The 26,392-nt window shown below is 41.4% G+C and overlaps 1 protein-coding gene across 19 annotated transcripts in view; it reads right to left on the bottom strand.

The window, feature by feature from the left end:
* The window catches only part of KMT2C (lysine methyltransferase 2C), a 227,018-nt gene that overhangs the window by 125,623 nt on the left and 75,003 nt on the right, over positions 1-26,392 (bottom strand). For 18 of the 19 annotated variants that reach the window (XM_058655077.1, XM_058655078.1, XM_058655086.1 and 15 more), the window contains 3 exons: positions 24,903-25,091; positions 21,489-21,637; positions 17,504-17,613 (listed from right to left, as the gene is read on the bottom strand). In XM_058655077.1, coding sequence (XP_058511060.1) covers positions 17,504-17,613; positions 21,489-21,637; positions 24,903-25,091 — 448 coding nt within the window. The remainder of the gene's footprint in view (positions 1-17,503; positions 17,614-21,488; positions 21,638-24,902; positions 25,092-26,392) is intronic. The other variant, XM_058655095.1, reaches the window with a different exon arrangement.

Below are 26,392 nucleotides of genomic sequence, written 5' to 3'. Positions count from 1 at the left end.
CAATGCATTGGGACCCTGCACCTGCATGGGAGACCTGGAAGAGGTTCCAGGTTCCCGGCATCAGATCGGCATAGCACCGGCCCGTTGTGGCTCACTTTGGGAGTGAATCATCGGACAGAAGATCTTCCTCTCTGTCTCTCCTCCTCTGTGTATATCTGGCTGTAATAAAATGAATAAATCTTAAAAAAAAAAAAAAAGAAAAGAAAAAAATCTAATGAATGTAGGTTTCTGAAACTCGTAATTTAGTGCAGGCATAAAATTGGGCAATATAACATGCTCCTTTTTTTTCAAGGTTTATTTACTTTTATTGGAAAGTCGATCTACAGAAAAGAAAGACAGAAAGATCCTCTTCTGCTGGTTCACTCCACAAGTGGCCACACTAGCAGGAGCTGAGCCAATCCAAAGCAAGGAGCCAGGAGCTTCTGACCAGGTCTCCCATGTGGGGAGAGGGTCCTAAGGCCTTGGAGCATCCTCTACTGCTTTCCCAGGCCACAGGCAGGGGGCTGGATGGGAAGTGGAGCAGCCAGGACGTTAACAGGTGCCCACATGGCATTCTGGTGCATGCGAGGCAAAGACTTTAGTCACTAGGCCACCACACTGGGCCAATGTACTTTACACGAAACAGCAATGCAAACAGAACCACCAACACTTTGGACAGATACCATTACATGTCAGCATGCAAATGAGACACAGAGAGGTTAAATTTCTTGCCTTGACTCACATAAATAAGAATAGAACAACTGAACTCAAATTCATTAATAGTTACACATAGGTATTAAAGGAAATTACATTCACTTACTAGAATGTAGTAAATATATTTCCGGGCATGGCAGGGCAGCCTAGCAGCTAAAGTCCTCACCTTGAATACCCTGGGATCCCATATGGGCGCTGGTTCTAATCCCGGCTGCCCCACTTCCATCCAGCTCCCTGCTTGCGGCCTGGGAAAGCAATCGAGGATGGCCCAAGACTTTGGGACCCTGCACCCGCGTGGGAGACCTGGAAGAGGTTCTTGGCTCCCAGCTTCGGATTGGCATAGCACCGGCCATTGCACTCACCTGGGGAATGAATCATCGGATGAAAGATCTTCCTCTCTGTCTCTCCTCCTCTCTGTATATCTGACTTTGTAATAAAAAACTAAATAAATCTTTTAAAAAAAAGAAAATAGTAAATATATTTCCTTGATCAGTTAATCACTGCCATGGGTTACATCACAATAAGGTATCGAATCAACATTTTGGGGGTTAGAAATCCACAAAATATTAATATTAAATATTAATTTTTTGTCCACCAAAATTTATATATAGGCATGTCCAAAAAATATAATTCACAACAGTCCCAAACTGAAAACCTCCCAAATATAGAGTTCAATGGTTAAATTATGACATTCTCACAGGAATACTACATGCAAATAATAATTAGTGAATTACAAGGAGCAACATATGTATCATGATTTTTGCATGAATAAGAGAAAACAGTACTTGTAATGTTCAAATTACACAAAGCACAAGTGTACTAGGTTATATATGTATTAGTCTTCAGTAAGGTTTTTCTGAGAAAAAAGCTACATACTAGCTTTTATTTTGTAAAGATTTATTTGAAGGGCAAACTTACAAAAAGAAAAAAGATCTAGCCACTGGTTTACTCACCAAATGGCACTATGCCAGGCCCAAGCCAGAAGCCTTCTTCCAAGTTACCCACAAGGGCAGAGGGACCAAGGACCTGGGCCTCTTCTGCAGCACACTCCGAAGCCGAGCAGCTCAGCACGGTGCCATCTCACAAAGTGGCGACCAAGCGCTACGCCACAATGCTGGCCCTAGTACTTCTCACGAAAAACGTTTTCCTTTTTCTTTCTCATAACAATTATGTTTTCTTTTTTATTTATCACTCTTATTATCATTTTATGATACAGTTCCATAGGCTCCTGGTATTTCACTTATCCCAGATCCAATATCCCGCCCCCTAGACCCACCTAGTGCCTCTATATCATTACTAAAATACACTTCTTCATACATCGTCAGATGTCCATCATTGCGGGCATGGACAATGGCAGAGAGTCCAGCATCCTATTGTCAAGATACAGTAAACAGTTTCATTCTAACTCCATCTTTGTCTGGAAGTGGAGATGCATATACTACATTGTATCCTCACATCTGGATGTGTTAGTCTCCATTTCACAGTTACTGTACATCCCCTTAAATGAAAGGTCACAATACAAAATCAACAATAGGAAGAAAAACAGAAATTTACAATGCCATGAAGTTAAATAACATGTTACTAGATAGGACTGTCTCCATTACACAGTTACCACACATCCCCTTAAGTGAAAAGCCACAAAACATAATCAACAACAGGAAGAAAAAAATTAACATCTCCTTGAAGTTCAATAACATGCTACTAAATGACTAATGTGTCTCTGAAGAAATGAAAATCAAGAATCTTCTTGAAGAAAATTATGCTACTGTATGACTTACGAGTCAGCGAAGAATTTGAGAAAAAATTATTCTGAAGAAATGAAAATTAAAAAAAATCAAAATCCATGAGATATAGTTTCCGCTGATCTTTGTTAGTGAGATATGTCTCCTGTAGGCAACAAATAGATGGGTTTTGTTTCTTAATCCAGTCTACTAATCCATGACGTTTGATTGAGCTTAAGCCATTTACATTCAGGGTTAATATGTATGGGTGATAATTTAGTCCTTAATTTTAGGAATGGGTTGTTCATTGATTTAGTCTTCTATTGTCATTTTACTGGGATGTTCTTCACGTTTGCCTTTGGTTTTGGTGGGCGCTATTCCTCTTCTCTCAAGAGAACGTCTTTTTTGTTTTTTTAAAGATTTTATTCATTTTATTACAGCCAGATATACAGAGAGGAGGAGAGACAGAGAGGAAGATCTTCCGTCCAATGATTCACTCCCCAAGTGAGCGCAACGGGCCGGTGCTGCGCCGATCCGAAGCCGGGAACCTGGAACCTCTTCTGGGTCTCCCAAGTGGGTGCAGGGTCCCAATGCATTGAGCCGTCCTCAACTGCCTTCCCAGGCCACAAGCAGGGAGCTGGATGGGAAGTGGAACTGCCGGAACTAGAACCGGCGCCCATATGGGATCCCGGGGCTTTCAAGGCGAGGACTTTAGCCGCTAGGCCACGCCGCCGGGCCCAAGAGAACATCTTGAAGTATCATTTGTAGGGCAGGTTTGGAAGAGGCAAATTCTTTTAACTTTTCTTTACTGTGGAAGAATTTTATTTCATAACAAATGTTTTCAATACTAGTGCCCTGCCTCATTTTTCCCTTCCCTAAGGATAGGTAAATATCTCTAATTTTCCTAAGGTAATTTCAGTTATTAAGATGATGCTAATGCAGTGATTCAAACACATAAAAGCAATATAAATTGGAGATAGTTATACTTAGCCAAACTAGATAAAAGAGATGAGAGAGACAAAGAAAAAAATAGAGAAAAAAGGAAGAAAGGAAAGAAATAAATGAACACAATTATTATATAAACCATCTTTTTGTGGGTTTGATTAGGGAGATTAACATTAAAGTGCTAGATGAATCATATAAGGACAAATATGTTCAATAAAATTTACTGTTTGAAAATCAGTTTATTTTAAGGGAAATGTATTTCAATGATTTTTCATACAACACCACATGTCATAGAAGAAATCAGTTTTGAGGTTCTGGCACTGTGGCAGAGTGAGTTAAATAGCTCCAGGGAATACACATTTACTATTAGAGTTCATGGTTAAAACTAGTAGTACACACTACTACTAAGGCTTCTTGTTAATGACCATCTTGGGAGACATCAGCAGATGACGGTCCAAGAACTTGGGTTCCTGCATTCATCTGGGATCCCACACTGACGGCTAACTACTGGCCAAGCCCCAGCTAGTGCAGGCATCTGGAGAGTGAAACAGCAAACAGGATCTCTCTCATTTTCTCTCCCTCTCTCTGTAATACTCTGCTTTCCAAATAAATGAATCTTCAGTTATTAAAAGAACAAACTGAACTGGAAAGGAGGAAAAAGTTTAAAATACCACATAAGGGTCAAGGAGGCAGAAATAAAAATACTAAGTTATTGGATACTGTTATTTGTAGTCTAAAACTTGATGCTTTAGCCCAAGCCTAAAACTGAAGGAAAAGCACTCATCATCTTAGATTACTCTGACAACATTCAACAATTCTACTCTTAGAGACTACATACAAAAAATCCATTTAAACAAAAGTTATGTATGTGAATATCTAGCATATGTATGGAAGCTTCAAAATGTTCTTGGAAAAATTAAAAGAAAATGTACATGTTAATGAACTTCCTGAAGCATCTCCACATAATTTTAACCACCAAATTCCTTGTGCTTTCAGCCCATCTCATAGAGAGAAGAGATACTATACTTCCATTAGCTTCCTACTGCTCCTGCCACTAAGATGAACGAAAAACAGTAACACCATAAACCATGAAGTAACAAGACAGCAAGTAACTCACACATCCAATGATCAGCATCAAACTCCATTACTGATCTCCCGAATCAGACTATTATCTTTATAGATACACTATGGATTACTTTTTTAAAGATTTATTTAATTTGAAAGGCAGATTAGAGAAGAAGAATCAGAAAGAGATCTTTCATCCACTGGTTCATGCCTCAAAATGCTACGACGGCCATCACTGAGCCACTCCAGAGCAATGAGGCAGAAAGCCAGGAGCAGGGAACCAAGAGGCAGGAGCGAGGAGATTCTTCCAGATCTCCCATGCAGGTGCAAGGGCCTACGCATATGGAACACCCCTGTTGCTGGCACATTAGCAAGAAGTTGCAACAGAAGTGGAGCTGCAGGAACTCAAGCTGGCACATACAATGGCATGCCAGTGCTGCCGGAGACAGCTTCAACTGCTTCATCACAACCCCAGCCCCAATTAAATACTTTTGTCAACTCAATAACAATGCAAAATAATACAATGAAAGAAGAGGGAGAAATAAAATACCTCAACAAAATCCCCACAAACATAGAAAAATGGCAAATAAAACCCTAAAATAGTGCTCAGTTTCATCATCATCATGGAGGAAATGCAGAGGGGACATACACCCAACAGCAATCAGATGGATAAAACAGAGAAACACTGAGGATACTCACTACTGGCAAAAATACACAGTAACTGGAACGTTTAGCTCCAGCTAAGGGAAATGGACAAGTACACGGATAGTTTTAAAGACACTGTGAAAGCTATGTGAGCAGATAAAGCTACCAACTGTGGTGCTGGCTTCAACAATAACACCACAAGGTTGGCATTCCAAATGAGTGCCAGTTTGAGTCCAGACTGTTTAACTTCCAATATAGCTCCCTGTTAATGTGCCTGGGAAGGCAGCCAAAGATGACCCAAGTGGGTCCCTGGAACTAATGTGGGAAACCCCAAAAGAGCTCTTGGCTCCTGGCTTTGCAACAGCGCAGCTCCATCCACCTAGGCAATTCTGTCTCTGTCTCTCTCTCTCTCTCTCTCCTTTCATCCCTTCCTCTCTCTCCTCAAACACTCCAGAACTCTTTCAAAATAAATAAATATTTTTTTAAAAAATTGTGAAAAAACTTTATTCAAAAATATCTATTTCTGGGGCATGGCACGGCAGCCTAGCAGCTAAATCCTTGCTTTGCATGCACCGGGATCCCACATGGGCACCAGTTTGTGTCCCGGCTGCTCCGCTCCCCATCCAGCTCCCTGCTGGTGGCCTGGGAAAGCAGTCGAGGACGGCCCAAAGCCTTGGGACCCGCACCTGTGTAGGAGACCAAGTAAGAGGCTCATGGCTCCAACCACCAAATCAGCTCAGCTCTGGCTGTTACAGTCACTTGAAGAGTCAATCAGTAAACAGAAGATCTTTCTGTCTCTTCTCTCTGCAAATCTTTCTAATTTAAAAAATATATATCTTAAAAATAGTATCTATTTCTAGTCGGCCAGAAGCTGTATTTATCCAAGCAACATGAACAGATACACCAAAGACTGTTGTAAAATTGTTCATAGCATCCATACAAATACTAGTCAAACGTTAAAAAAAACCTGATTGCTGATAAATGAACAAATGTCAGAGCTAATACACTAAGTTAAAAAGCCAGATAAAAAATACTACATACTGTATGACTCCATTCATCTCTCAGTCTATAAAAGCTAAAATATGGAGAACAGCAGCTTGATAACCGCCAGGAGATGAGTAAGGTTGTGGGAACTGACGTTAAAGAACTTACAGGAATCATGAGAGAACCTACAGAGTAATGGAAGCATTTCAATTCTTGATTGTGGTTAAGAATTACAAAAGTACATAGAAACATTTCTGTCAAAACACATTGAACGGGCCCGGCAGCGTGGCCTAGCGGCTAAAGTCCTCGCCTTGAACACCCTGGGATCCCATATGGGCGCCGGTTCTAATCCCGGCAGCTCCACTTCCCATCCAGCTCCCCGCCTGTGGCCTGCGAAAGCAGTTGAGGACGGCCCAAACCTTTGGGACCCTGCACCTGTGTGGGAGACCCGGAAGAGGTTCCTGGTTCCCGGCATCAGATCGGTGCGCACCGGCCCGTTGTGGCTCACTTGGGGAGTGAAACATCGGATGGAAGATCTTCCTCTCTGTTTCTCCTCCTCTCTGTATATCAGGCTTTCCAATAATAATAAAATCTTTAAAAATAAATAAATAAATAAATAAATAAATAAATCATGAATACAAACTACTTGAAGTCACTTATGAATAACCAAAGGCAAAGAGGAAGAGAAAGGTAAGCGATGTTCAATGAACTGTAACTAAGACTGAAACAAATGCTGAGCCAAGGCCATGGCCAACATGCACGAAAGGGGAACGTGGCACTGCAATCATAAAAGCAAAAAATATACAGTCTGACTCGCGTTGGAAAACACTTCAAGACTAATAGAAACGAATGGGAATTGAAGGTATACAGAATCTAAATATTTGAACTACTTCTAAATTAATTTTTACCCCCAAAACATACATGCACAAATGGAATATTTACAGGTAAAGAGAAAGAAACAACTGAAACCAACAGTGCCAACAACTGGAATTATAACATAGTTAGGAGTGTCCATCCAACATAATAAGGCCTCCTAAAATAAAACCTGACAGTGGAAATAAAAAGACACAGAATCCACCATTTACAATCTATTATCTACAATGTTGACCATCGACAAAAATTCTTAGATATGAGAAATGGAAACCACAGAAAATTATATCATATACACCAAAACCAAAAAATATTCCATGGAAAAAGCCAGAATGAAACAAGACTTCAAAGCAGCCACTGAGCACACGTTAAACAACAAACAGGCAGAGCTAGTCCCAACCAAGAACACAGCAACCGAAAAGAACTAAAGGAACTCCATCACTGAAGCATAGTTATTTAAATGAGAATTTCAATGAATGAGCCTAACAGGAACCTAAACAGAACAGTTAGTTGTCTTAAAAATAAATAGTGTGCTCATTCTGAGGAAATCAAAGCAAATGAACAACTCCTCAGTCTATCAGACTACTGAATGCTCTAACATGCATGTACACAGAGCTACACAGAAACAGGAGCAAGAAAATGTGAAGAAAAGAAATAATGATCAAACTTTTCACAAATTTGGTGAAAAATATCAACTTACAGTTCCAAGGAGCTCAGCAAACCCCAAGCAGGATGAATACAAAGAAAACCACACCTAGGCACATCATAGACTGCTGAAAACCAAAGATAAAGAGAAAATCCTGAAAGCAACTGGAGAACAGTGAAACATCACATGCATGACATCTGACTTCTCCTGAGAAATGCTACAGCACAGTGCTGAAAGAAGCCAAACATGCCCACCTGCAACTTCACGTTGGAGGATAAAGAGTCAAAAAGGAATGCAGAGTTCAATTTCCAGACTAAACTGAAGAGGGATTTTTTCCATTAAATACAGACCACAAAACCTCAGGTATGATAGGCAAGACAAACTAAAACTAAAGACACTGACAGAGAGGGAATATAAATGAATGAATAAAGACCACTTCGGGCCCCAGATGTCAAAGAACCCAAAAACCTGAATTCGCAGACTTATTTTCCAAAACATGGAAGCACTAGCCTAGACGCTGAAAACCGCAACAGGCATGTGAGTGCACACACACACACACACACACAAACCAACCAACCAAAATCCCATGCCCTATATCCATGGCAAAGTTCAGAATGAGAATCTGGAACACAACCTTCACCCTAACCTCCGGAAAGGTTGGTTACAAAAGGGCCAGACAAGGAGCTAGGACATTGATGTTCAGTGGGATGTAAGAAGATCCCTGGCTCCAGACCCCAGTAGGGGGAAACAGGGGAAGCCTAAAATTGTCATCTGAAGCCACAAATCCCCAAAAACATGGCACAATTTCCAAGTCCTTAAAAGCATTTTCAACCAGAATTCTAAAATCATCAAAAAGGTTCCTTCCATTAGAAAACAAAGAAAAACAAACTCAAATGAGAACTAAAATTAGTCATGAAATATTCAAAGAAATGATAAGAATAGTTACTATACCAAAGGAAAATGACAAAAGCTGTAGGAATTCAAGTGCTTGAGCCATGACCAGATAGATGCCTCTCAGGGTCTACATTGGCACTGGCTGGGAACCGAACATATAGGTACGCTGCTATATGGCAAGTGCCTTAACTGGTCAGCCAATTGCCAGCTTTGGCTGTATTTTTCTTTGCTTTTTTTAAAAGATTTATTTATTTTTATTACAAAGTCAGATATACAGAGAGGAGGAGAGACAGAGAGGAACATCTTCCGTCCAATAATTCACTCCCCAAGTGAGCCGCAACGGCTGGTGCGCGCAGATCCGAAGCCAGGAACCAGGAACCTCTTCCAGGTCTCCCACACGGGTGCAGGGTCCCAATGCGTTGGGCCGTCCTCAACTGCTTTCCCAGGCCACAAGCAGGGAGCTGGATGGGAAGTGGAACTGCCGGAACTAGAACCGGCGCCCATATGGGATCCCGGGGCGTTCAAGGCAAGGATTTAGCCACTAGGCCACGCTGCCGGGCCCTTAGTGAGCTTTTAGAAGTACTCTTGTGCAAGCAAAAGCAAGAGATTAATTGCCACTAAACTGACTGTAGAGATTACATGTGGGAAGCAGGGAACATGGTTACAATAATCATTTGAAGAGATTCCAAAGCACCATCAGCATTTTGTTTTAAGGAATTAAAAAAAAATCTATTTCACAAATTATCCATAAACTTCCACTGGTTCCAATTTGCAACTGTCCTTAAAAGAAAAACCTATTATACCGAATATTCATATACAGCAAATACCTCACATACATAAACATTTTTATACTGAGGAGTTTTCAAGGAGTGGGCCATAAGTGTCTGAGAAAAGCAGGCCACTAAGCACACTGAAAGTAGCCATGAAGCTAAAATTATTTTGAAACTTTTTATTTGCCATTTACAACACAGCCATACTCATACAAATTCCAACAGCTACAGTAGGTAAAACCGATGGTACTACTATGTAAGAAACAGGACACTGACAGAACACATTCTCAACTGAGAATTCTGCAAGAATACCACTGGTGAAACAATAAAAATTATTACTGCTATCTCTTCTCGGCCTTTTGGCTAAGATCAAGTGTAAAAATTATTACTGCTAAAATAACTGGTTTGAGCTAGAAAACTTTTCTGCAGTAAATTTTTGTGGGAATGGAAATGAGTTTTTTTTTTACCTTACACACTAGTGTGCCATACTCATGGTCCAAATACCACTAGACACCACCAGAGAGCAAGTTTCACATGTAAATTGCTTTATAATTTTCAGTTGAATTTAATAAATATTAACAACTCTGCAGCAAATCTAACTTCCAAAGCTATTACATATTTAATAGCTGAAGTTAGTCTCCTCATTTAGAAAGATTTCAATATCCATTTTCAAGTTAAAAAATTGCAATAAAACTTTTACCACTTTTAAACAACCAAAATCATCGAACTGCTTTGAAAAAGAGCGATTCAGTATTTTGATTCCTTAAGACTGTACTTCACTGAGCCCGGCACGATAGCGTAATGGTTAAGGTCCTCGCCTTGAACTCACCGGGATCCCAAATGGGCGCCGGTTCTAATCCCAGCAGCCCTGCTTCCCATCCAGCTCCCTGCCTGTGGCCTGGGAAAGCAGTCAAGGACGGACTAAAGCCTTGGGACCCTGTACCTGCATGCGAGACCAGGAAGAGGCTCCTGGCTTCAGATGGGTGCAGCTCTAGCTGTTGTAGCCGCTTAAGGAGTGAATCATCGGACGAAAGATCTTCCTCTCTGTCTCTCCTCCTCTCTATTTCTAATTTTACAATAAAATTAAAATAAATCTTAAAAAAAAAAGTTTACATTTATTCTGGGGCAAAAAAAAAGAAAATTAAAAATTGAATCAATGCACTTCTTACATAGTATTCATTTCCATTAGTGTTGAATAGGCTTTATGTGTGAATTTTACATTGTTTCTAACAAAATGAACGTATCCTAATTCCATTTTCCCAAGAATTTCTTGAAGTAACCTTATCTATAACACCATGAGTCTGATACTCTCCCATGCTGCACAAAGGATCTTTTTCAATATCAAAGAACATTATTCACCTCTATCGTAATAAGCTTATCTATTTAAATCAAACATTTAAAGCTAAAAGATAAGAATTTATGACTTTTTCTCAAAAACTTTAAGACCAAGGGAGTGAAACATCGGATGGAAGATCTTCCTCTCTGTCTCTCCTCCTCTCTGTATATCCGGCTTTCCAATAATAATAAAGTCTTTAAAAAAAAAAAAGAAACTTCAGCATGTAAACAAGCAATATGACTTAAGGAAAATGATACCTGGCTTATTAACAATGTTTGAGAAACAGAAAAAAACTGTATTGTTGGGTCTGGGGTGGGCCAGGTCAAACCAAGCCAGAATACTCAGCGCAGCGTGCCAGAGCCAGGCCTAGGGGTGAGCCTAACGGGTGTTCTTGGGAACAGTATTTATGAGATCCCAGCCTGGCTGCAGTTACTGGGGGTCTCCTTGACTAGGCTGCAGCAACTACCAGTACGTGTGTGAATCAGGTCTGGCGAACGGAACAGTATGGGTACTTGGGGTCTAACTAGGTTCCTACATCTACTGATACACACGTGATCTGGGGCAAGGAACAGGTCAGTTCAGCCTGCTGCACCCTGGAGCACATGCCACAGGATTAGGCTAGTTCAGCAGATGATCCTTGTGCAAAAATGGAGAGCATACCCAGAAGAACAAGAGAAACAACACAGTCGATACAAGGCTTTGAGTACCTCATCAAAAGATGGAAAGAAGGACAAGTTGAACAACACTCCATGCCAGGCTCTACAACAAGCAAACTAGGTCTGTGGGTACATTGAGGCAGACATGGAAAGCCAACAGGCTTAGAAACAATTGCTCACTGCTGGTGTAATGAAGCAGACAAGTTCTCAAAACAATCAAGACACTCAAGGACAACATTCAGAACATTCTTCCTGAGAAAGTAAAACACTTGGAACATTATTCCCCCTATCATGACTTCAAAACTGACATCAAAGCGCCGTCTCCACTCCCAGAATGTGACACCAAGGACGGATGCACATTCTCTTCCCTCCCTCTCGGCGCCACCTCCCCTCAAAGACACAGGAGAGAAAACTAAAATGTTTATCTCACCCACTTCCCTTCCACACCTCCTTGACCTTTTCTATCCTGATCAGAGGCCCACATGGGTCTGTAATCCAATCACCTTTGTAAGAAATATTAAAATTTGACATTCTAGAAGATTTACTTACTCATTTGAAAGGCAGAGCCACACAAACACAGAGGCAGAACTTCCATCTGCTGGCTCGCTCTGTAACAGCCACAATGGCTGGAGCTGGGCCAGTCTGGAGCCAGGAGTCAGGAGTTAGCTCCAGGTTTCCTGGGTGAGCATAGGAGCCCCATCACTTGGGTCATCTTCCATTGCTTTCCCAGGGCATCAGCAAGAAGAAGGATCAGAAGCAGAGCAGCCAGAACACAAATCCCTATGGGATGCCAGTGCTGCAGGCAGTGGTCTGACATGCTACACCACAGCACCAGCCCCATAATTTTCCTAACCGTAAAAAAGAACTATAACATCCCAGATCCTAAGGTGAGTACTATAAGTCCTTCTAACAAATCCCCAATTGGAAAGACAGCCTGTGTACACCTGACATAAACACAGCCACACGAAGATTTACCTATCTATCCTCTTAAGAAGATCTAGAAAATGAGGAAGGCATATTTTAATAATTTAGTTTTTATTATAAAACATTAGGAATGCATATGCGTAGATTTTAGAAAGATTTATTTTTGTTTGTAAACAGAGAAATAGAATCTTCCATCCAATAGCTCATTCCCCAAATGGCCAAATAGGCCAGAGCTGAGCCTATCTGAAGCCAGGAGCCAAGAGCCTTCTCCAGGTGTCCCACATGGCTGCAGGTACCCAAGGATGTAATCCATCTTCTGCTGCCCTCCCAGCCCATAACAAGTAAGCTGGATTAGATACACAGCAGAAGGAATTAGACCCATATGGGGCTTCGCTGCTACAAGTCGGAGGATTCGCTGATTGAGTTACCATACCAGCCCGACAAGGAATGTTTTTTAACTAGGATTATTTAACGCGACTCATAAAAGTACATGTAAACAGCAGACATAAAGATAGAACTGCTGTTCTAAATGATTTCACATAGAGCTACTCACAGTTGGCTAGTGAGGGAATATGAAGACTTTCACAGTGTGTTGTCTGTTAGAATTATTTATTGGGCTGACATTGTGGAGCAGCTGCTTAAGCTGAAGTCTGTAAGGCTGGGTAAGGCTGGCATCCCGATGGAAGCCAGTTCATACTCATATACATCTGATCCAGCTCCCTGCTAACGTGCTTGGGAGAGCACATGGGAGACCTAAATGGATTACCTGGCTCCTGGCTTTGACCTGGTTTCCTCTGTAACTCTGCCTTTCCAGTAAATAAACAAATCTTAAAAACTTTTCATTTATCTGGTATTTATCTGAAAAAAGGAATGACCCACACAGGAAGAAGGGTAGAGGGATGGAGATTTCACAAAGAGATAAATCTTCCATCTGTTAATTCACTCCTTAAACAGTCACAAATGTCAGGCCTCAGCCAGGAGCCAGGAACTTCATTCAGTTCTCCATGACGAATGGCAAGAACAAAAATTCCTAGGACTCATTTACTGCGTCATCGACATACTAGCAGGCTTTCCCTGGGGACAGTTCTCCTTGTTGAAGGCATTCAGGGAGGGTTTCATAAGACATAGCATAGAAGGACACTAAGAGCTATGGCCTTTTCTTCTGAATAAAATATGGAGGTCACTTATCAGTACAAAGCAGATGAGTGATACAACACATTTCTTATATCTATTTATTTACATCAACACAGAGTTGCCCTCCAAAATATTTTTTCATTCCAATGTCCACAACTTTTGAAGGTAGTTTTGTATTGATTCTATATTTGTATTTCTGATTCCATTCCATCAATACAAACCTTTTTATTCTCCAACACTGAGAAACTGAACAGTCGGTACCTACAAAATATTTATTTAACTGTATGCTCACTGCAGAAACTAGCATCAGGGACTGGCTTTGTGGCTTATGGGTGCCAGTTTGAGTCCCAGATGCTCCACTTCTAGTCCAACTCCCTGTTAATGTGCCTAGGTAGAAAACAGGAGAATGATCCAAGGGTTATGGCACCTCCACCAACAGGGAAAACCTGAAAAAAAATCTCCAGAATACAGCATGACAAAGCCCCACTCATGCAGCCCTTTGGGGATGCAAGTCCTTTCTCTGTGTCAATCCATGACGCTGCCACACTTTCCTAGGGTCCACATGGGCAGAAAACTGGAGTCACGCACTCTGACATGCGCAGTAAGTGCCCTAATTCCCTAAATGCCCAAACAAACACTACCTCACTGGTTGCCTGCAACTGCACAGTACTCCTTCAGGTGCTATAGCATATAGTTCATTCAATTGTTTAAATAATCTAAACATGTGGGCAGTTAGACTGCTTTCAATATTTTGCAGGAAAAAAAAACAATAACAATATTTCATTTGCATAGCTGGAGACATATTCAGAACAGATATCCTAGAAAAACCATAATGGAAATACAATTTATTATCACTAAATTTGTCCCCAATTTTTGGACAATCTGCACCCCCAGCATCCAAATCAAGAGAACAGAGGTTTCTGCCCAGTCTTGTCAACATTGTGCTGTTACATGCATGAAACTTTAAGCACTGAGACAAATCTTCACTTCTTAGGAGTAAAAGTTGTAACTAGCTATGCCTATCTAATAAGGGAAGAAAACAACAACCCCAAAAATATAAGAAAATATCTGCACCAATATAAATTTTGAGTGACTAAAGTTACTCAAGAGAGATAAAAGGATGACAAAACTGCCACTGGCTCTAAACTCCTCTCCATGTACCTATGACCAAATACCCTAGCACATCCAACATGCTTCAGCTCACTCAAGCCAGAAGACATGAAGGTCACTCAAGTCTCTGGTTGTTTTTGTTTTTTGCTTGGGGTTTTTTTTTTCCAATAGAAAATATCTGTAATTTTAAAAACTTGCACAAATCATCTATCTATACTCCTGCATTTGTCTTTATAAATGAAATTACCATGCATTCACACAGATTCCTCTTGGCCAAACTGAGATTACAGAGTCCTAAGCCACAAGTCACTGTCATCCCTCAGATACTTTCCATTCTAACAGAATAACCCATGTGGAGTACTCCATGGACGAGCTGGTGCTGATACATACCACAGCCTCAGTCTGGCCAAAGAAGCACAGGCAAATTATGATGTGCTAGATCACTCAAACTTTGACAACATGCATTTAAATGTAACATCAGATCGCCAAAACAAGCGCTGTGACTTGATTATTCTTACAAATTATATGATTTTAATAATCTAAGACAAAAATATTTTAATAATTGAATAATCATTGGACTCTAAATCCTTACATATATTTTTGAAGACATTATCTTATAAAAAAGCCATTTAGTTCCTATATTCAAAGAATATGTTTGGAAGAGCTGTCTCACTTTTCCCAAACTGCTCGTCAAAAACAAAGGAAATTAGAGTCTGGCGCAGTAGCCTAATGGCTAAAACCCTCGCCTTACTCTCTGAGATCCCATACGTACACCCGTTGTAATCGCAGCAGCCTGGCGTCCTATCCAGCTCCCTGCTTGAGGCCTGGGAAAGCAGTAGAGGATGCTCCAGGCTCCCAGCTTTGGATCAGCGCAGCTCTGGCCATTGCAGCCACTTGGGGAGCAAACCAAGCGGACAGAAGATCCTCCTCTCTGTATATCTGACTTTCCAATACAAATAAATCTTTAAAAAAAAAATTTGTAAAGAACAAAGAAATATAAATTCATCAGTTTTCTTCCTTGCCTTTTTGTAACTGCTTCAGAATTAAGTGAAAATCCTAAAATATGGCAAGCTGTATGAGTAATACCTGATGCCAACAGAGGAATTCAACTGCAAACTGGATTTAGAGGCAGTATTTAAATCTATGTTTACCCCAGCTGTAGGCAATCATGTAGGTTGCCGTGCACCTAGGCAAGTGTTACACTGTTGAGAGAAAAGGAGCCAGTGGCTGGCAGGCATTCTGGGCCTAGTTAATGTCAAATCTGTGTTAACTATACCAGTAGAACAACACAGTTGCTTCTTCTTCTTTTTTTTTTTAAAGCTAAGTGGGGAACCTGAGGAACGATCGGCCAGGACACATGGCGCTAGAACCTAGGAAGGGCTGGCGGAGGCTGCAGATTGGCTGGGAAAGGAGGTCTGGGGACCTACTGGACTGGCAGCAACTGAGGGAATGTCAAGAGAGGAATGACTTCTGGGATCTTCCATAGACTGGGCACTGTACTCTCAGGTAGACGAGGCAGCTGAGACTGAGTGGTTTAGGGGGAAAACTGGGAGGACATGCCTGGGTCAGACCAAGCTACCGGCCCATGTGGGAGGCCTGGGCTAAGCTAACCAACATCACGCGCCACCCACCGGCACACACACAAAAGCTAGAGATGAGGAGGGTGATGGAACATGCATGGATGGGCTAACCCCAGTACCCACTGTGAACGACAGAGCACCCACCAGAAAGTGCAAGCACAGGATCTGGGGGGCAGACTCAGTGGGGGGCTTGTGGGCTTTTCTCTGTGATAATACACCACCTGCTGCTGGTCTGTGCAGAGAGCTGGGAGTGGTGATGGGCTGAGCCAGGCTGCACCACAGAATTCAACTGACACTCATGAGATCCAAGGCTGGGAAAGGGCCTGTTGCGGGTACTTTTGGGACTCCCCTGCTGGTGAATGCAAGAACTGGAGTTGTGGGTGGACCAGGTTGGACAAGGATGCAACACTCGTTGGTATGCCTATGGGTCAGGCTTAGGGTAGGCCAGAATGGATGTGGGAGAGATCAGGCACCCACGTGGTCAGATGAGAGCCAGTCTCAGGGTGGGCCAGACTGGCTGCAGCACCACCAGCAAGAGCCAAAACGGGTATGAACCAGTTGGGCCAGGCTGCAGCACCCATGGGCATACACGAGACCCAGGGCTGGGAACAGGCTTGGTAAGGGAACTTACTCTCCTGCTAAGTTGTAACTCCTTTTGATTGAGTTCAAGAGCCAGGATTGAGGGCAGGCAGGGCTGGGCTATAGTACCTTTCAGCATTTGTGTGGGCAAGGTCTACAAAAAATGATGGGCTGAGCTAAGGCTAAGTTCCTGCACCCATGGATGTGGCAGGAGGGACAGATGGGATGAATGATAGACCAGGCTAAGCCACAGCACACACTGGCACATACACAAAAATGAGTAGAGGTTACTGGAGGTTGTCCCAACTAGGCCATGGAACCCACGAGTGTGAGTGAAGACTGGGCTTGTGATGGCTGGGGCTGGGTAAGGCCACAGTAACCATCAATTCTGATGAGATCGGGCTGGGAACAGAACTAACCAGGCAGCTGCATTCACTGGTATGTGTGCTGGTTGGTAGAAGTGACAAAGCAAACCTCAATCTGCACTGGCTGTTGCATAACAGACTTAAGTCTGAGGTCATCCCAGGCAAGGTTTCTTAGAGGAATTTCCCATCAAGCAGCAAATGACAGCCCAAAGCCCTGGGACACTGTAACCATGTGGGAGACCCGGAAGAGGCTCTGGGCTCCTAGCTTCCCATCAGCTCACCTCCGGCCACTACAGCCATCTGGTGAGTGAATCAGTGGACAGAGAAGATCTTTCTGTCTCTCCTTCTCTTTGTAAATCTTACATTCCAATAAAAATAAAATCTCAAAAAATAATAAATCTTTAATGAAAAATTAAAGTTTATTAAGTAACAACATATTTATATAATTCTGGTTTATACTACTCTTGATATAAAATAATATTCTCCTATTTTGAGGACTTTTTACTACTTACTTAATTTCCTGCAAGTAAATCTTTGATAACTAAGAGTTATAAAACTATTGTTTAAATATGTTTTTACTACTTACTTCTGTGCTCCCTGAGACAACAGCTTTGTCCACGTTCACTAGCAATGCTTCCTCCACCTGGCACACACCCAGTGACCACTCCACACAACGGTGATGAGCCCAACAGGTGCCTAAAATGTAAAAAATATTAAAAACATTAACCATGACGCAGAAACTTGGTATAGCTACTAAAACACTGCTTGAGACACCTGCATTCCATATCAGGGTAACTGGGTTCAATACCTAGCACGACTTTCGATTCCAATTTCCTGGTCAAGTGTACCCTGGGAGATAGCAGGTAATATCTCAAGCACTTAGGTCCGTCAATCAAATGGTAGACCCAAACTGAATTCCAGGTTCTTGGCTTTAGCCTGGCATAGTCCTGGCTGTTAGAGGCAGTTGGAGAGGGAACAAATAATGGAAGATTTCCCTCAACCTATTCATTTCTTTCTCTTTCAAATACATAAATACACATTTCTAAAATAACCAAATCTGAGCAGATTTTTTTGTATAGCAGCTAAAGCCAACACTTGAGACAGCTATATCCCGTATGACAGCACCAGCTCAAGTCCAGGCCTCCAAGTACTTTCAGTCCAGTTTCCAGCTAATGTGCCTGGCAGGCAGCTGATGATGGGCAAAGAACTTGCTTTCTTGCAAGGGGTGTGGGAAACCAGGATGACTTTCTAGCACTTAGCTTTTGTCTGACCCAGCCAAGGCTGTTTTGGATATTCACAGAGTGAACCAGTATGTGGACATTTGCTCCGCGTGTTTTTCTCAATCAATCTGCCTTTCAAATTAAAACAAACAAAAACAAACAAACAAAAAAACCTTTCTAAACATACTAACCAAAAAAGACATAAAACTTCTATCTCAATTCATACTTGAAAAATATACAATGAGGGCCAGGCGGTGTGGCCTAGCAGCTAAAGTCCTCGCCTTGAAAGCCCCGGGATCCCATATGGGTGCCGGTTCTAATCCCGGCAGCTCCATCTCCCATCCAGCTCCCTGCTTGTGGCCTGGGAAAGCAGTCGAGGATGGCCCAAAGCTTTGGGACCCTGCACCCACGTGGGAGACCCCGAAGAGGTTCCTAGTTCCCGGATCGGCACAGCACTGGCCATGGCGGCTCACTTGGAGAGTGAATCATCAGACGGAAGATCTTCCTCTCTGACTCTCCTCCTCTCTGTATATCTGACTTTGTAATAAAAATAAATAAATCTCAGGCCCGGCGGCACGGCCTGGCGGCTAAAGTCCTCGCCTTGAAAGCCCCGGGATCCCATATGGGTGCCGCTTCTAATCCCGGTAGCTCCACTTCCCATCCAGCTCCCTGCTTGTGGCCTGGGAAAGCAGTTGAGGACGGCCCAATGCATTGGGACCCTGCACCCGCGTGGGAGACCCGGAAGAGGTTCCAGGTTCCCGGCTTCAGATCGGCGCGCATCGGCCCGTTGCGGCTCACTTGGGGAGTGAATCATCAGACGGAAGATCTTCCTCTCTGTCTCTCCTCCTCTGTATATATCTGGCTGTAATAAAATGAATAAATCTTTAAAAAATAAATAAATAAATAAATCTTTTAAAAAATAAAAGAAAAATACACAATGAAATTCTGTATTTCAAGCACCATTAAAGCAACTCTTCTCAAATTATAGTCCAGTCCTGATATCATTATCAATCTGGCATTAAAGATACAGAGTCTCAGATCACAACTCAGATGTATTAAAACAAACCTCCCGCAGGAACTTCAGGTGGAACAAGAAATCCATTTGAACAAGCCTTCCAGACTATGCAGATACACAAGAAATTTCATACATCATTGAATTAGTAATTATTTCATCCCTAGAAATTTGCTGTTACCCAGGCCAGCATGGTGGTACAACAGGGTAAAGATGTGGTATGGCTGCTCCACTTCAGAGTCAGCTCCCTGTTAAAGTGCCTGGAAAAGCTGTGGTAGATGACCCAAGTGCTTGGGCCGCTACACTCAGGGAGGAGACGCCAAAGGGTTCCTGGCACAGGACACTGGCCTAGCCCAGCTCCAGCCCCTGAAGCTATTTGGGGAGAAAACAGCAGATAGAAGATGGATTCTTTTTCTCTCTCACACTATCTCTAGTTCTGCACTTCAAATATATAAATCTTTCTCTTTTTTTTTTAAAGATTTATTTTTTTTTATTACAAAGTCAGATATACAGAGAGGAGGAGAGATAGAGAGGAAGATCTTCCGTCCAATGATTCACTCCCCAAGTGAGCGCAGCGGCCGGTGCTGTGCCGATCCGGGAAGCCGGGAATCTGGAACCTTCCGGGTCTCCCACATGGGTGGCAGGGTCCCAAAGCTTTGGGCCATCCTCGACTGCTTTCCCAGGCCACAAGCAGGGAGCTGGATGGGAAGTGGAGCTGCCGGGATTAGAACCGGCGCCCATGTGGGATCCTGGGGCATTCAAGGCGAGGACTTTAGCTGCTAGGCCACACCGCCGGGCCCAACATAAATCTTTCTTAAAAAGACCTTTTTCTATTTTACTGTTTTGTTCATATAATATTTAATCTTTTCATTAAACCGTGTGGAAAAAACTTACTACTCTTGCTAAACCATTTGACAGTAGCATACATCACTCATCAGTATCAGCCCAGGCCTAAAATAAGTTTGCCATCACACAACAACTGAACCATTATCAGTGTGTAGTTCAACTGTAAAATGAGATTTACTTAAAGTTCCAACAGCATTACAATGAGAATTACGTGGAGGACCTTCTATATGAAGGGTAATCCTTCACCTGCAGTGATGATAACATGTGATACAGGCACTGGGCCTATTCCTGGCTTCTCTATTTCCTAATCCAGCTCCCTGTCAATGGCCTGGGAAAGCAATGGAAGATGGTCCAAAGCACTGGGCCCCTGCACAAAGCAGACCTGGAATAAGCTTCTGGTTCCCAGCTTCAGACCAGCACAGCTCTGGCCACTGAGATTAGGGGAATGAATCAATAGAAGGTATCTGTCTCTCCTCTCTATAACTGCCTTTCAAATTAAAATAAAAATGTTACAAAAAAGAGAGCTAGAGAACCTACAATTCTTGGCCCAGACCAGTGAAACAGCACACAAATTCCCTACCTGCAGAGCCAGCTTCACATATGGGCACTAGTTCATGTCCTAACCGCTACACTTCCAATCCAGCTCCCTGCTTGGGAAGGCAGCAGAGGATGGTCCAAGGCCTTGAGCTCCTACACAAATTTAGGAGACCCAGAGGAAGCTCCTAGGTCCGAGCCCCACTCTAGCCATCTCTGACCACTGCAGTTTTTTGGGACATGAACCAGTAGAAGGAGATCTCTCTGTCTCTCCTTCTGTCACTGCTTTTCAAATAAAAATAAATAAATAAATCTTTTTCCTTTTCTTTCCACAACTGTTAGATTTCCCTGGCATTAATATCTACACAAGAGTAAATGTAAGTATTTATAAAATTAACCTGTCAAGTGCTGGCACCATGCAGACCTTGAATAAATTAGGAGACTATTAATTTAGATAAGTTCCTTTCTCTAAGCGGGCATACTTAATGAGATTTTCAAGAATATATCCTAATTAATTCCTGAAAATGTACTTCCTGGGCCTGGAGCCGTGGCCTAGCAGCTAAAGTCCTCGCCTTGGACGCACCAGGATCCCATATGGGCACCGGTTCTAGTCCCAGCAGCCCCACTTCCCATTCAGCTCCCTGCTTGTGGCCTGGGGAAGCAGTCGAGGATGGCCCAAAGCTTTGGGACCCTGCACCCATGTGGGAGACCCGGAAGAGGCTCCTGGTTTCCGGCTTCCCGGATCGGCACAGCACTGGCCATGGCGGCTCACTTGGGGAGTGAATCATTGGACGGAAGATCTTCCTCTCTGTCTCTCCTCCTCTCTGTATATCTGACTTTGTAATAAAAATACATAAATCTTTAAAAAAAATGTACTTCCTAGTGAAAAATTTGATAGAGTACTGAGATGTATAAGCTTACACAATCAAGAATAAACTGTTACAGAAGAGAAATCATACCTGTAGGGTCAAATAAGGCTTGTATATCAACGGCATCTGGAAGGCCAACCAGACTGAGTTCATCCCACAGTTTACCAGCCTGGTCATCTGAAGATGTCTGGGTGCTTACACTTACGCAAGACACTATGTTCGGCAGAGGAGATCGTTCTCTGAAAATAAAAATTGAAATCTGTGAAAGTGATAACAAGCAGGAAATTGCATCATTAATATTTAAGCACAGTGCAATGCCAAATCGACATTATTATTCATAGTTAGAAATCTAAACTTCAATCCTACATCATGTAAGCAACTAAAAATTCACAAGCATTAAATTCATTTATAAATGTATTTTTCATTCTCTAATAAGATTTTTAAAGAGTCCACTCTCTTCATATTCTTTCTCAAAAATCACAATTTAACAAATAAGTGAATAATTCCCTATAGCCTCGCTTTAAACGTTTATAAAATGTAACTAGATCATATTATGACATTTACATTTGCTTTATCTAAATTGAGCACTGCCACACCACAAGAAGCAATTTTATGTGGGTAAAAAAAAGGGTTACTTCCCTGTGAAAATGAAAACCAACTTAAAAATGTAGCGGAGAAAGTTGGGGGCCTGGCATAGTAGCCTAGCAGTTAAATCCTAGGCCTGAACATACCAGGGTCCTATATGGGCACTGGTTTGTGTCCCAGCTGCTCCACTTCCTATCCAGCTCCCTGCTTGTGGCCTGGCAAGCAGCAGAGGATGGCCCAAAGCTTGGTACCCTGCACCTGCATGGGAGACCTAGAAGAAGCTCCTGGCTTCTGCCTTTGAACTGGCTCACCTCTAACCCACTGCAGCCACATGGGGAGTGAACTAGCGGATGGAAGCTCTGCTTGTCTCTAATTTTAATAAAAATAAACATATAAATAAGTGAATATATCTTTTTTTTGAAAGGAAGTTTGTAGAGCATGGTAACTGTAAGTTTCGAATCCCAAAAGCTGATCTGTGGCATGTTGTTGCATGCACTCTCAAATAGAAGAGGCACAAACAAAAACAAAATAGCACTGAATTTGGGAGACTAAAGAAGGTAGCAGGATACAAAAAGCTGTATTACATATCTTCTTGAAAATTAAATAAGGTATATAACCTATAAACAAAAGCAATCGTGTCTAACATTAAAATGGGAAATCAGGCGACTATCACTACAGCTTAAATTTCCTCCTAATATCATAGTATTTAACCTGATAATTCTGCAATAATCACTATTGAATATAGATCACAACTCACTGCACTTCTGTAAGCTGGATATTTAGCAAGATTCTTATTAAGAGAAAATCAGCACAATGACCAGGGGACTAAACATTTTTATACCTGGAATCATTGAAAGAAAACAAGTATTAACATATTTCAGTAAGTACAACTAAATATCAAATTATACAAATACAACCAGCAATTTATGTTCAGCGTTAGAAATGCGCTTTTTCAAACATTCAACATGCTACGCTAACTTTAAATTCTCCCTTTTACAAATACCCACAGTAAAATGAAAACAAATTGTTTTCTAGAAATATAATCTCCATTCCTTAATTATTTTATCTATTATTAGCCATTATTATTTTACCATGAAAAAACAACTAACAGTCTATAACATTTGGGGGACACTGGGACTTGACAGGGAAGAAGAATATGAACCAACGGAATAACTATCCAGTGTACTACTAATCAGCTTCTAGCGAACATCGTCACCAGATCCAAACTTCACGTCTGAGGATGAATTTGTGTAAATACATCATACATCGCCAATGCCATTGCTAAGATGACAGCAGCTCAGTGTTACAAGGGGAATGAAGAAATCAACCAAAATATGGACCTCCAAAATTTTAAACCATAAAATAAAAAGACACAGGACAAGAATTCCAAATCACATCCTATTATATTTGCTATAAACAAGAGGGGAAAGTTATTTTTGAAACTTTTTTTGTCAAATTGAAAGGACTTAACTGCTTGTACTTCATCAGTAACATTTTATAGATATTGAAAATTATTACTAAGCTAAATTATCTGCTCCTAAATGATTTGCAAATTTTGAAAGTATGCTTCATTAATGAGCTTGCTGCCACTACTTAACAGTAAATACTAAGTACACTACTTAATAAACATGTTAAATAAATATGAAGTACCCATAAAGACTTTCATTAAACCAACACAGTTTTAGTTATGAACATACGAAGATCTTCACTAACATCTAACATCATTTATAAAAAAAGTAAATTAATCCCAGCTTTATTTTCCAGGACAGTATTTTATATCTAAAGCAAAAATGAAATTTTAACATACAGCCTAGCTCAGTTTATTAAATTTTCTAATTTTCAACTGACATTACAAGTGTGCACATCTTTAAATATATTTTTTCAACATGTGATCATTCAACTGACAACAGATCAGGGTCTTACATGTCATCTAGCTGCAGCCTTCAAAATATCAAACTTCGCAACTATTCTACCTTAAATTCTTTTACAAGATTCGCTTTCATTTTGCTGTTTCATTTCTTATTCAGGTCATCAAGACACTGGCAGCATTTCAGAAAAGCGGCCAATCAAAAAAGCACAACACAATAATGCGCTAGTACCCAGACCTGGACATAAGCCAGAGAAGCACTTCGACGATATTACCCTCAAGGGCCAGAGCTGGTTAGCTTTCCAAGCTAAATTAATTTTTAGACTCTCTCACCAACTGCAAAAGCTTCTACTTTCTTAACCAACGAAGCCTAATTCACATATTAAGAAGTCTTTTAAACACATCTGAAAAAACAGTTTTCAAAACATTGAAGGAGGGTGTACCATATGGACAAGTATACATAGCTATTAAAGTCTCTTAGGGTGTTGAGGGCAGAGAGAAAGAGACAAAAAGAGAGAGGGGAAGAGGAAGACAGGGAGAGAGGCAGAGCAGGAGAGAAACAAGCACTACATTACAAGAATGTGCCACATTTAGGGATTGCTCAACATGCTCTGAAATATATATATATACACAGTCAATTAAATGCATTGGGATATGAATGACACAAAGCACAAACAAAACAAAAAACACACTGATTTGCTACATGTTACGTTCACAGAAACAATTACTGAGGCAGGAAAGAAGGGTTCCATTAACTTCTTTCTTTTCGCAATTTCTTTGTACTTCCTGTAAGCTTATGGAATATTTACTTCCAGAAATTTACTTCTGTGGTCACACACACAAAAATAACATGACAAACATTTTAAAATACAAATTTCTGAGAAAAGGGCCGATTGTTGGGTTGATAGTGAATCATTTTTTTAAAATCCTATGAATATGGAAAACATGAACAGTTGTTCTACATTAACAACCTCAACTTGCAAACTTGTACATATCACAATAAAAAGAAACTGTATAGACTTCAACAAAGTAAATTCAGAAGGCTTGCTTACTTTCGCTGTCCTCTTTGTTTTCGTGGCATTCTCTCACAGGCGCCATTGCTGCTGTCATCAGGGTCCTTCTGGTTAGAAGGCTGGCTTTTCCATGGCAAGAGCAATCCAGGTGTGACTCTAAACTGCTTTAAATCTCCTTGTCCTAAGGAACTTTTTTCCCCACAGTAACAAAAAGCACAGAGCTGTTCACTAGTAAAATAAAATGTGGGGAAGACAAAAAGAGAAGTAGCTTTATCATTTGTTCAGGTGAAAACAACACATACTTGTAAGTTAGGATTATGTGTCTATAAAAAAAAAATCAAAGTTTTTAATGTGTATCTTCTATTCTCTATTCAATGATTATACATGAACAACTGAGTTTGGTAACAGTGATGCAATTCCAACTTAACTTTCCCCACACCATTATCTTTAGACACTAAATATACCAAAACAAACATTTTTGTGTTAAAGAGAAAGTTTTCTGAAAAATCTAAAAAAACTCAAGGTATTGGGCCCAGCGGCGTGGCCTGGCGGCTAAAGTCCTCGCCTTGAGCGCCCCGGGATCCCATATGGGTGCCGGTTCTAATCCCGGCAGCTCCACTTCCCATCCAGCTCCCTGCTGCTTGTGGCCTGGGGAAGCAGTCGAGGATGGCCCAAAGCTTTGGGACCCTGCCACCCGTGTGGGAGACCTGGAAGAGGTTCCTAGTTCTCGGCTTCGGATTGGCGCAGCGCCAGCCGTTGCGGCTCACTTGGGGAGTGAGTCATCGGGCGGAAAACCTTCCTCTCTATCTCTCCTCCTCTCTGTATATCTGACTTTGTAAGAAAATAAATAAATAAATCTTTAAAAAAAAACTCAAGGTATTACTATGTTGTCATAAAGCTGTATTTAAATATCTGCTGCTTTGTGATAATGACTTTAACATTAGAAAATGAAAAGTTATGTATTTTCTAACTGTGCATAGATTTATAAAGATTTTGCACCAAAATGAACTAATCTTTAATTTAATACTCAGTGAATTATGTTCGTGTTTCTGCGTATCTATCATACACATATGTTGAATTATGGACATTTTAGGCGTTCCACATTTGAGTGTTTGGGATCGATTCCCAGTCCGGCTTCTGGATCCAGCTGCATGATGCTGCCGCCTGGGACAGGCAGGGACAGTACACTTCCTGCCAGCCAGGAGGGAACCCTAACTGACTGCAGCTCCTGCTTCTGAACTCAACTCAACTATGACTGCTGCAGGCATTTGGGGACTGAATCAAGTCAGAGTTCTCAATCTGCTCCCTATGCCTCTCTGCCTATAAAATAAATTGAAAATTTGAAAATTTTGGAACACCATCCAAAAGATTTTAATTTTTTTTTAATGTTATATTCAAGGACAAGAGCTGAGCCAAGTAGTTAAGCTGAGGCTGGGATATCTACACTCTTACCAAATGCACAACTACACCTCAGCTTCTTGCCAACACGCACCCTGGCAGGTAGCTGACTCTTGCCAGGCACACAAGGC

Source organism: Ochotona princeps, chromosome 25 (assembly GCF_030435755.1).
Source record: "Ochotona princeps isolate mOchPri1 chromosome 25, mOchPri1.hap1, whole genome shotgun sequence".
NCBI classification, from domain to species: Eukaryota; Metazoa; Chordata; class Mammalia; order Lagomorpha; family Ochotonidae; genus Ochotona; species Ochotona princeps.
Note: the sequence above shows the minus strand (reverse complement) of the source record. Positions and strands in the feature narration are given on the sequence as shown.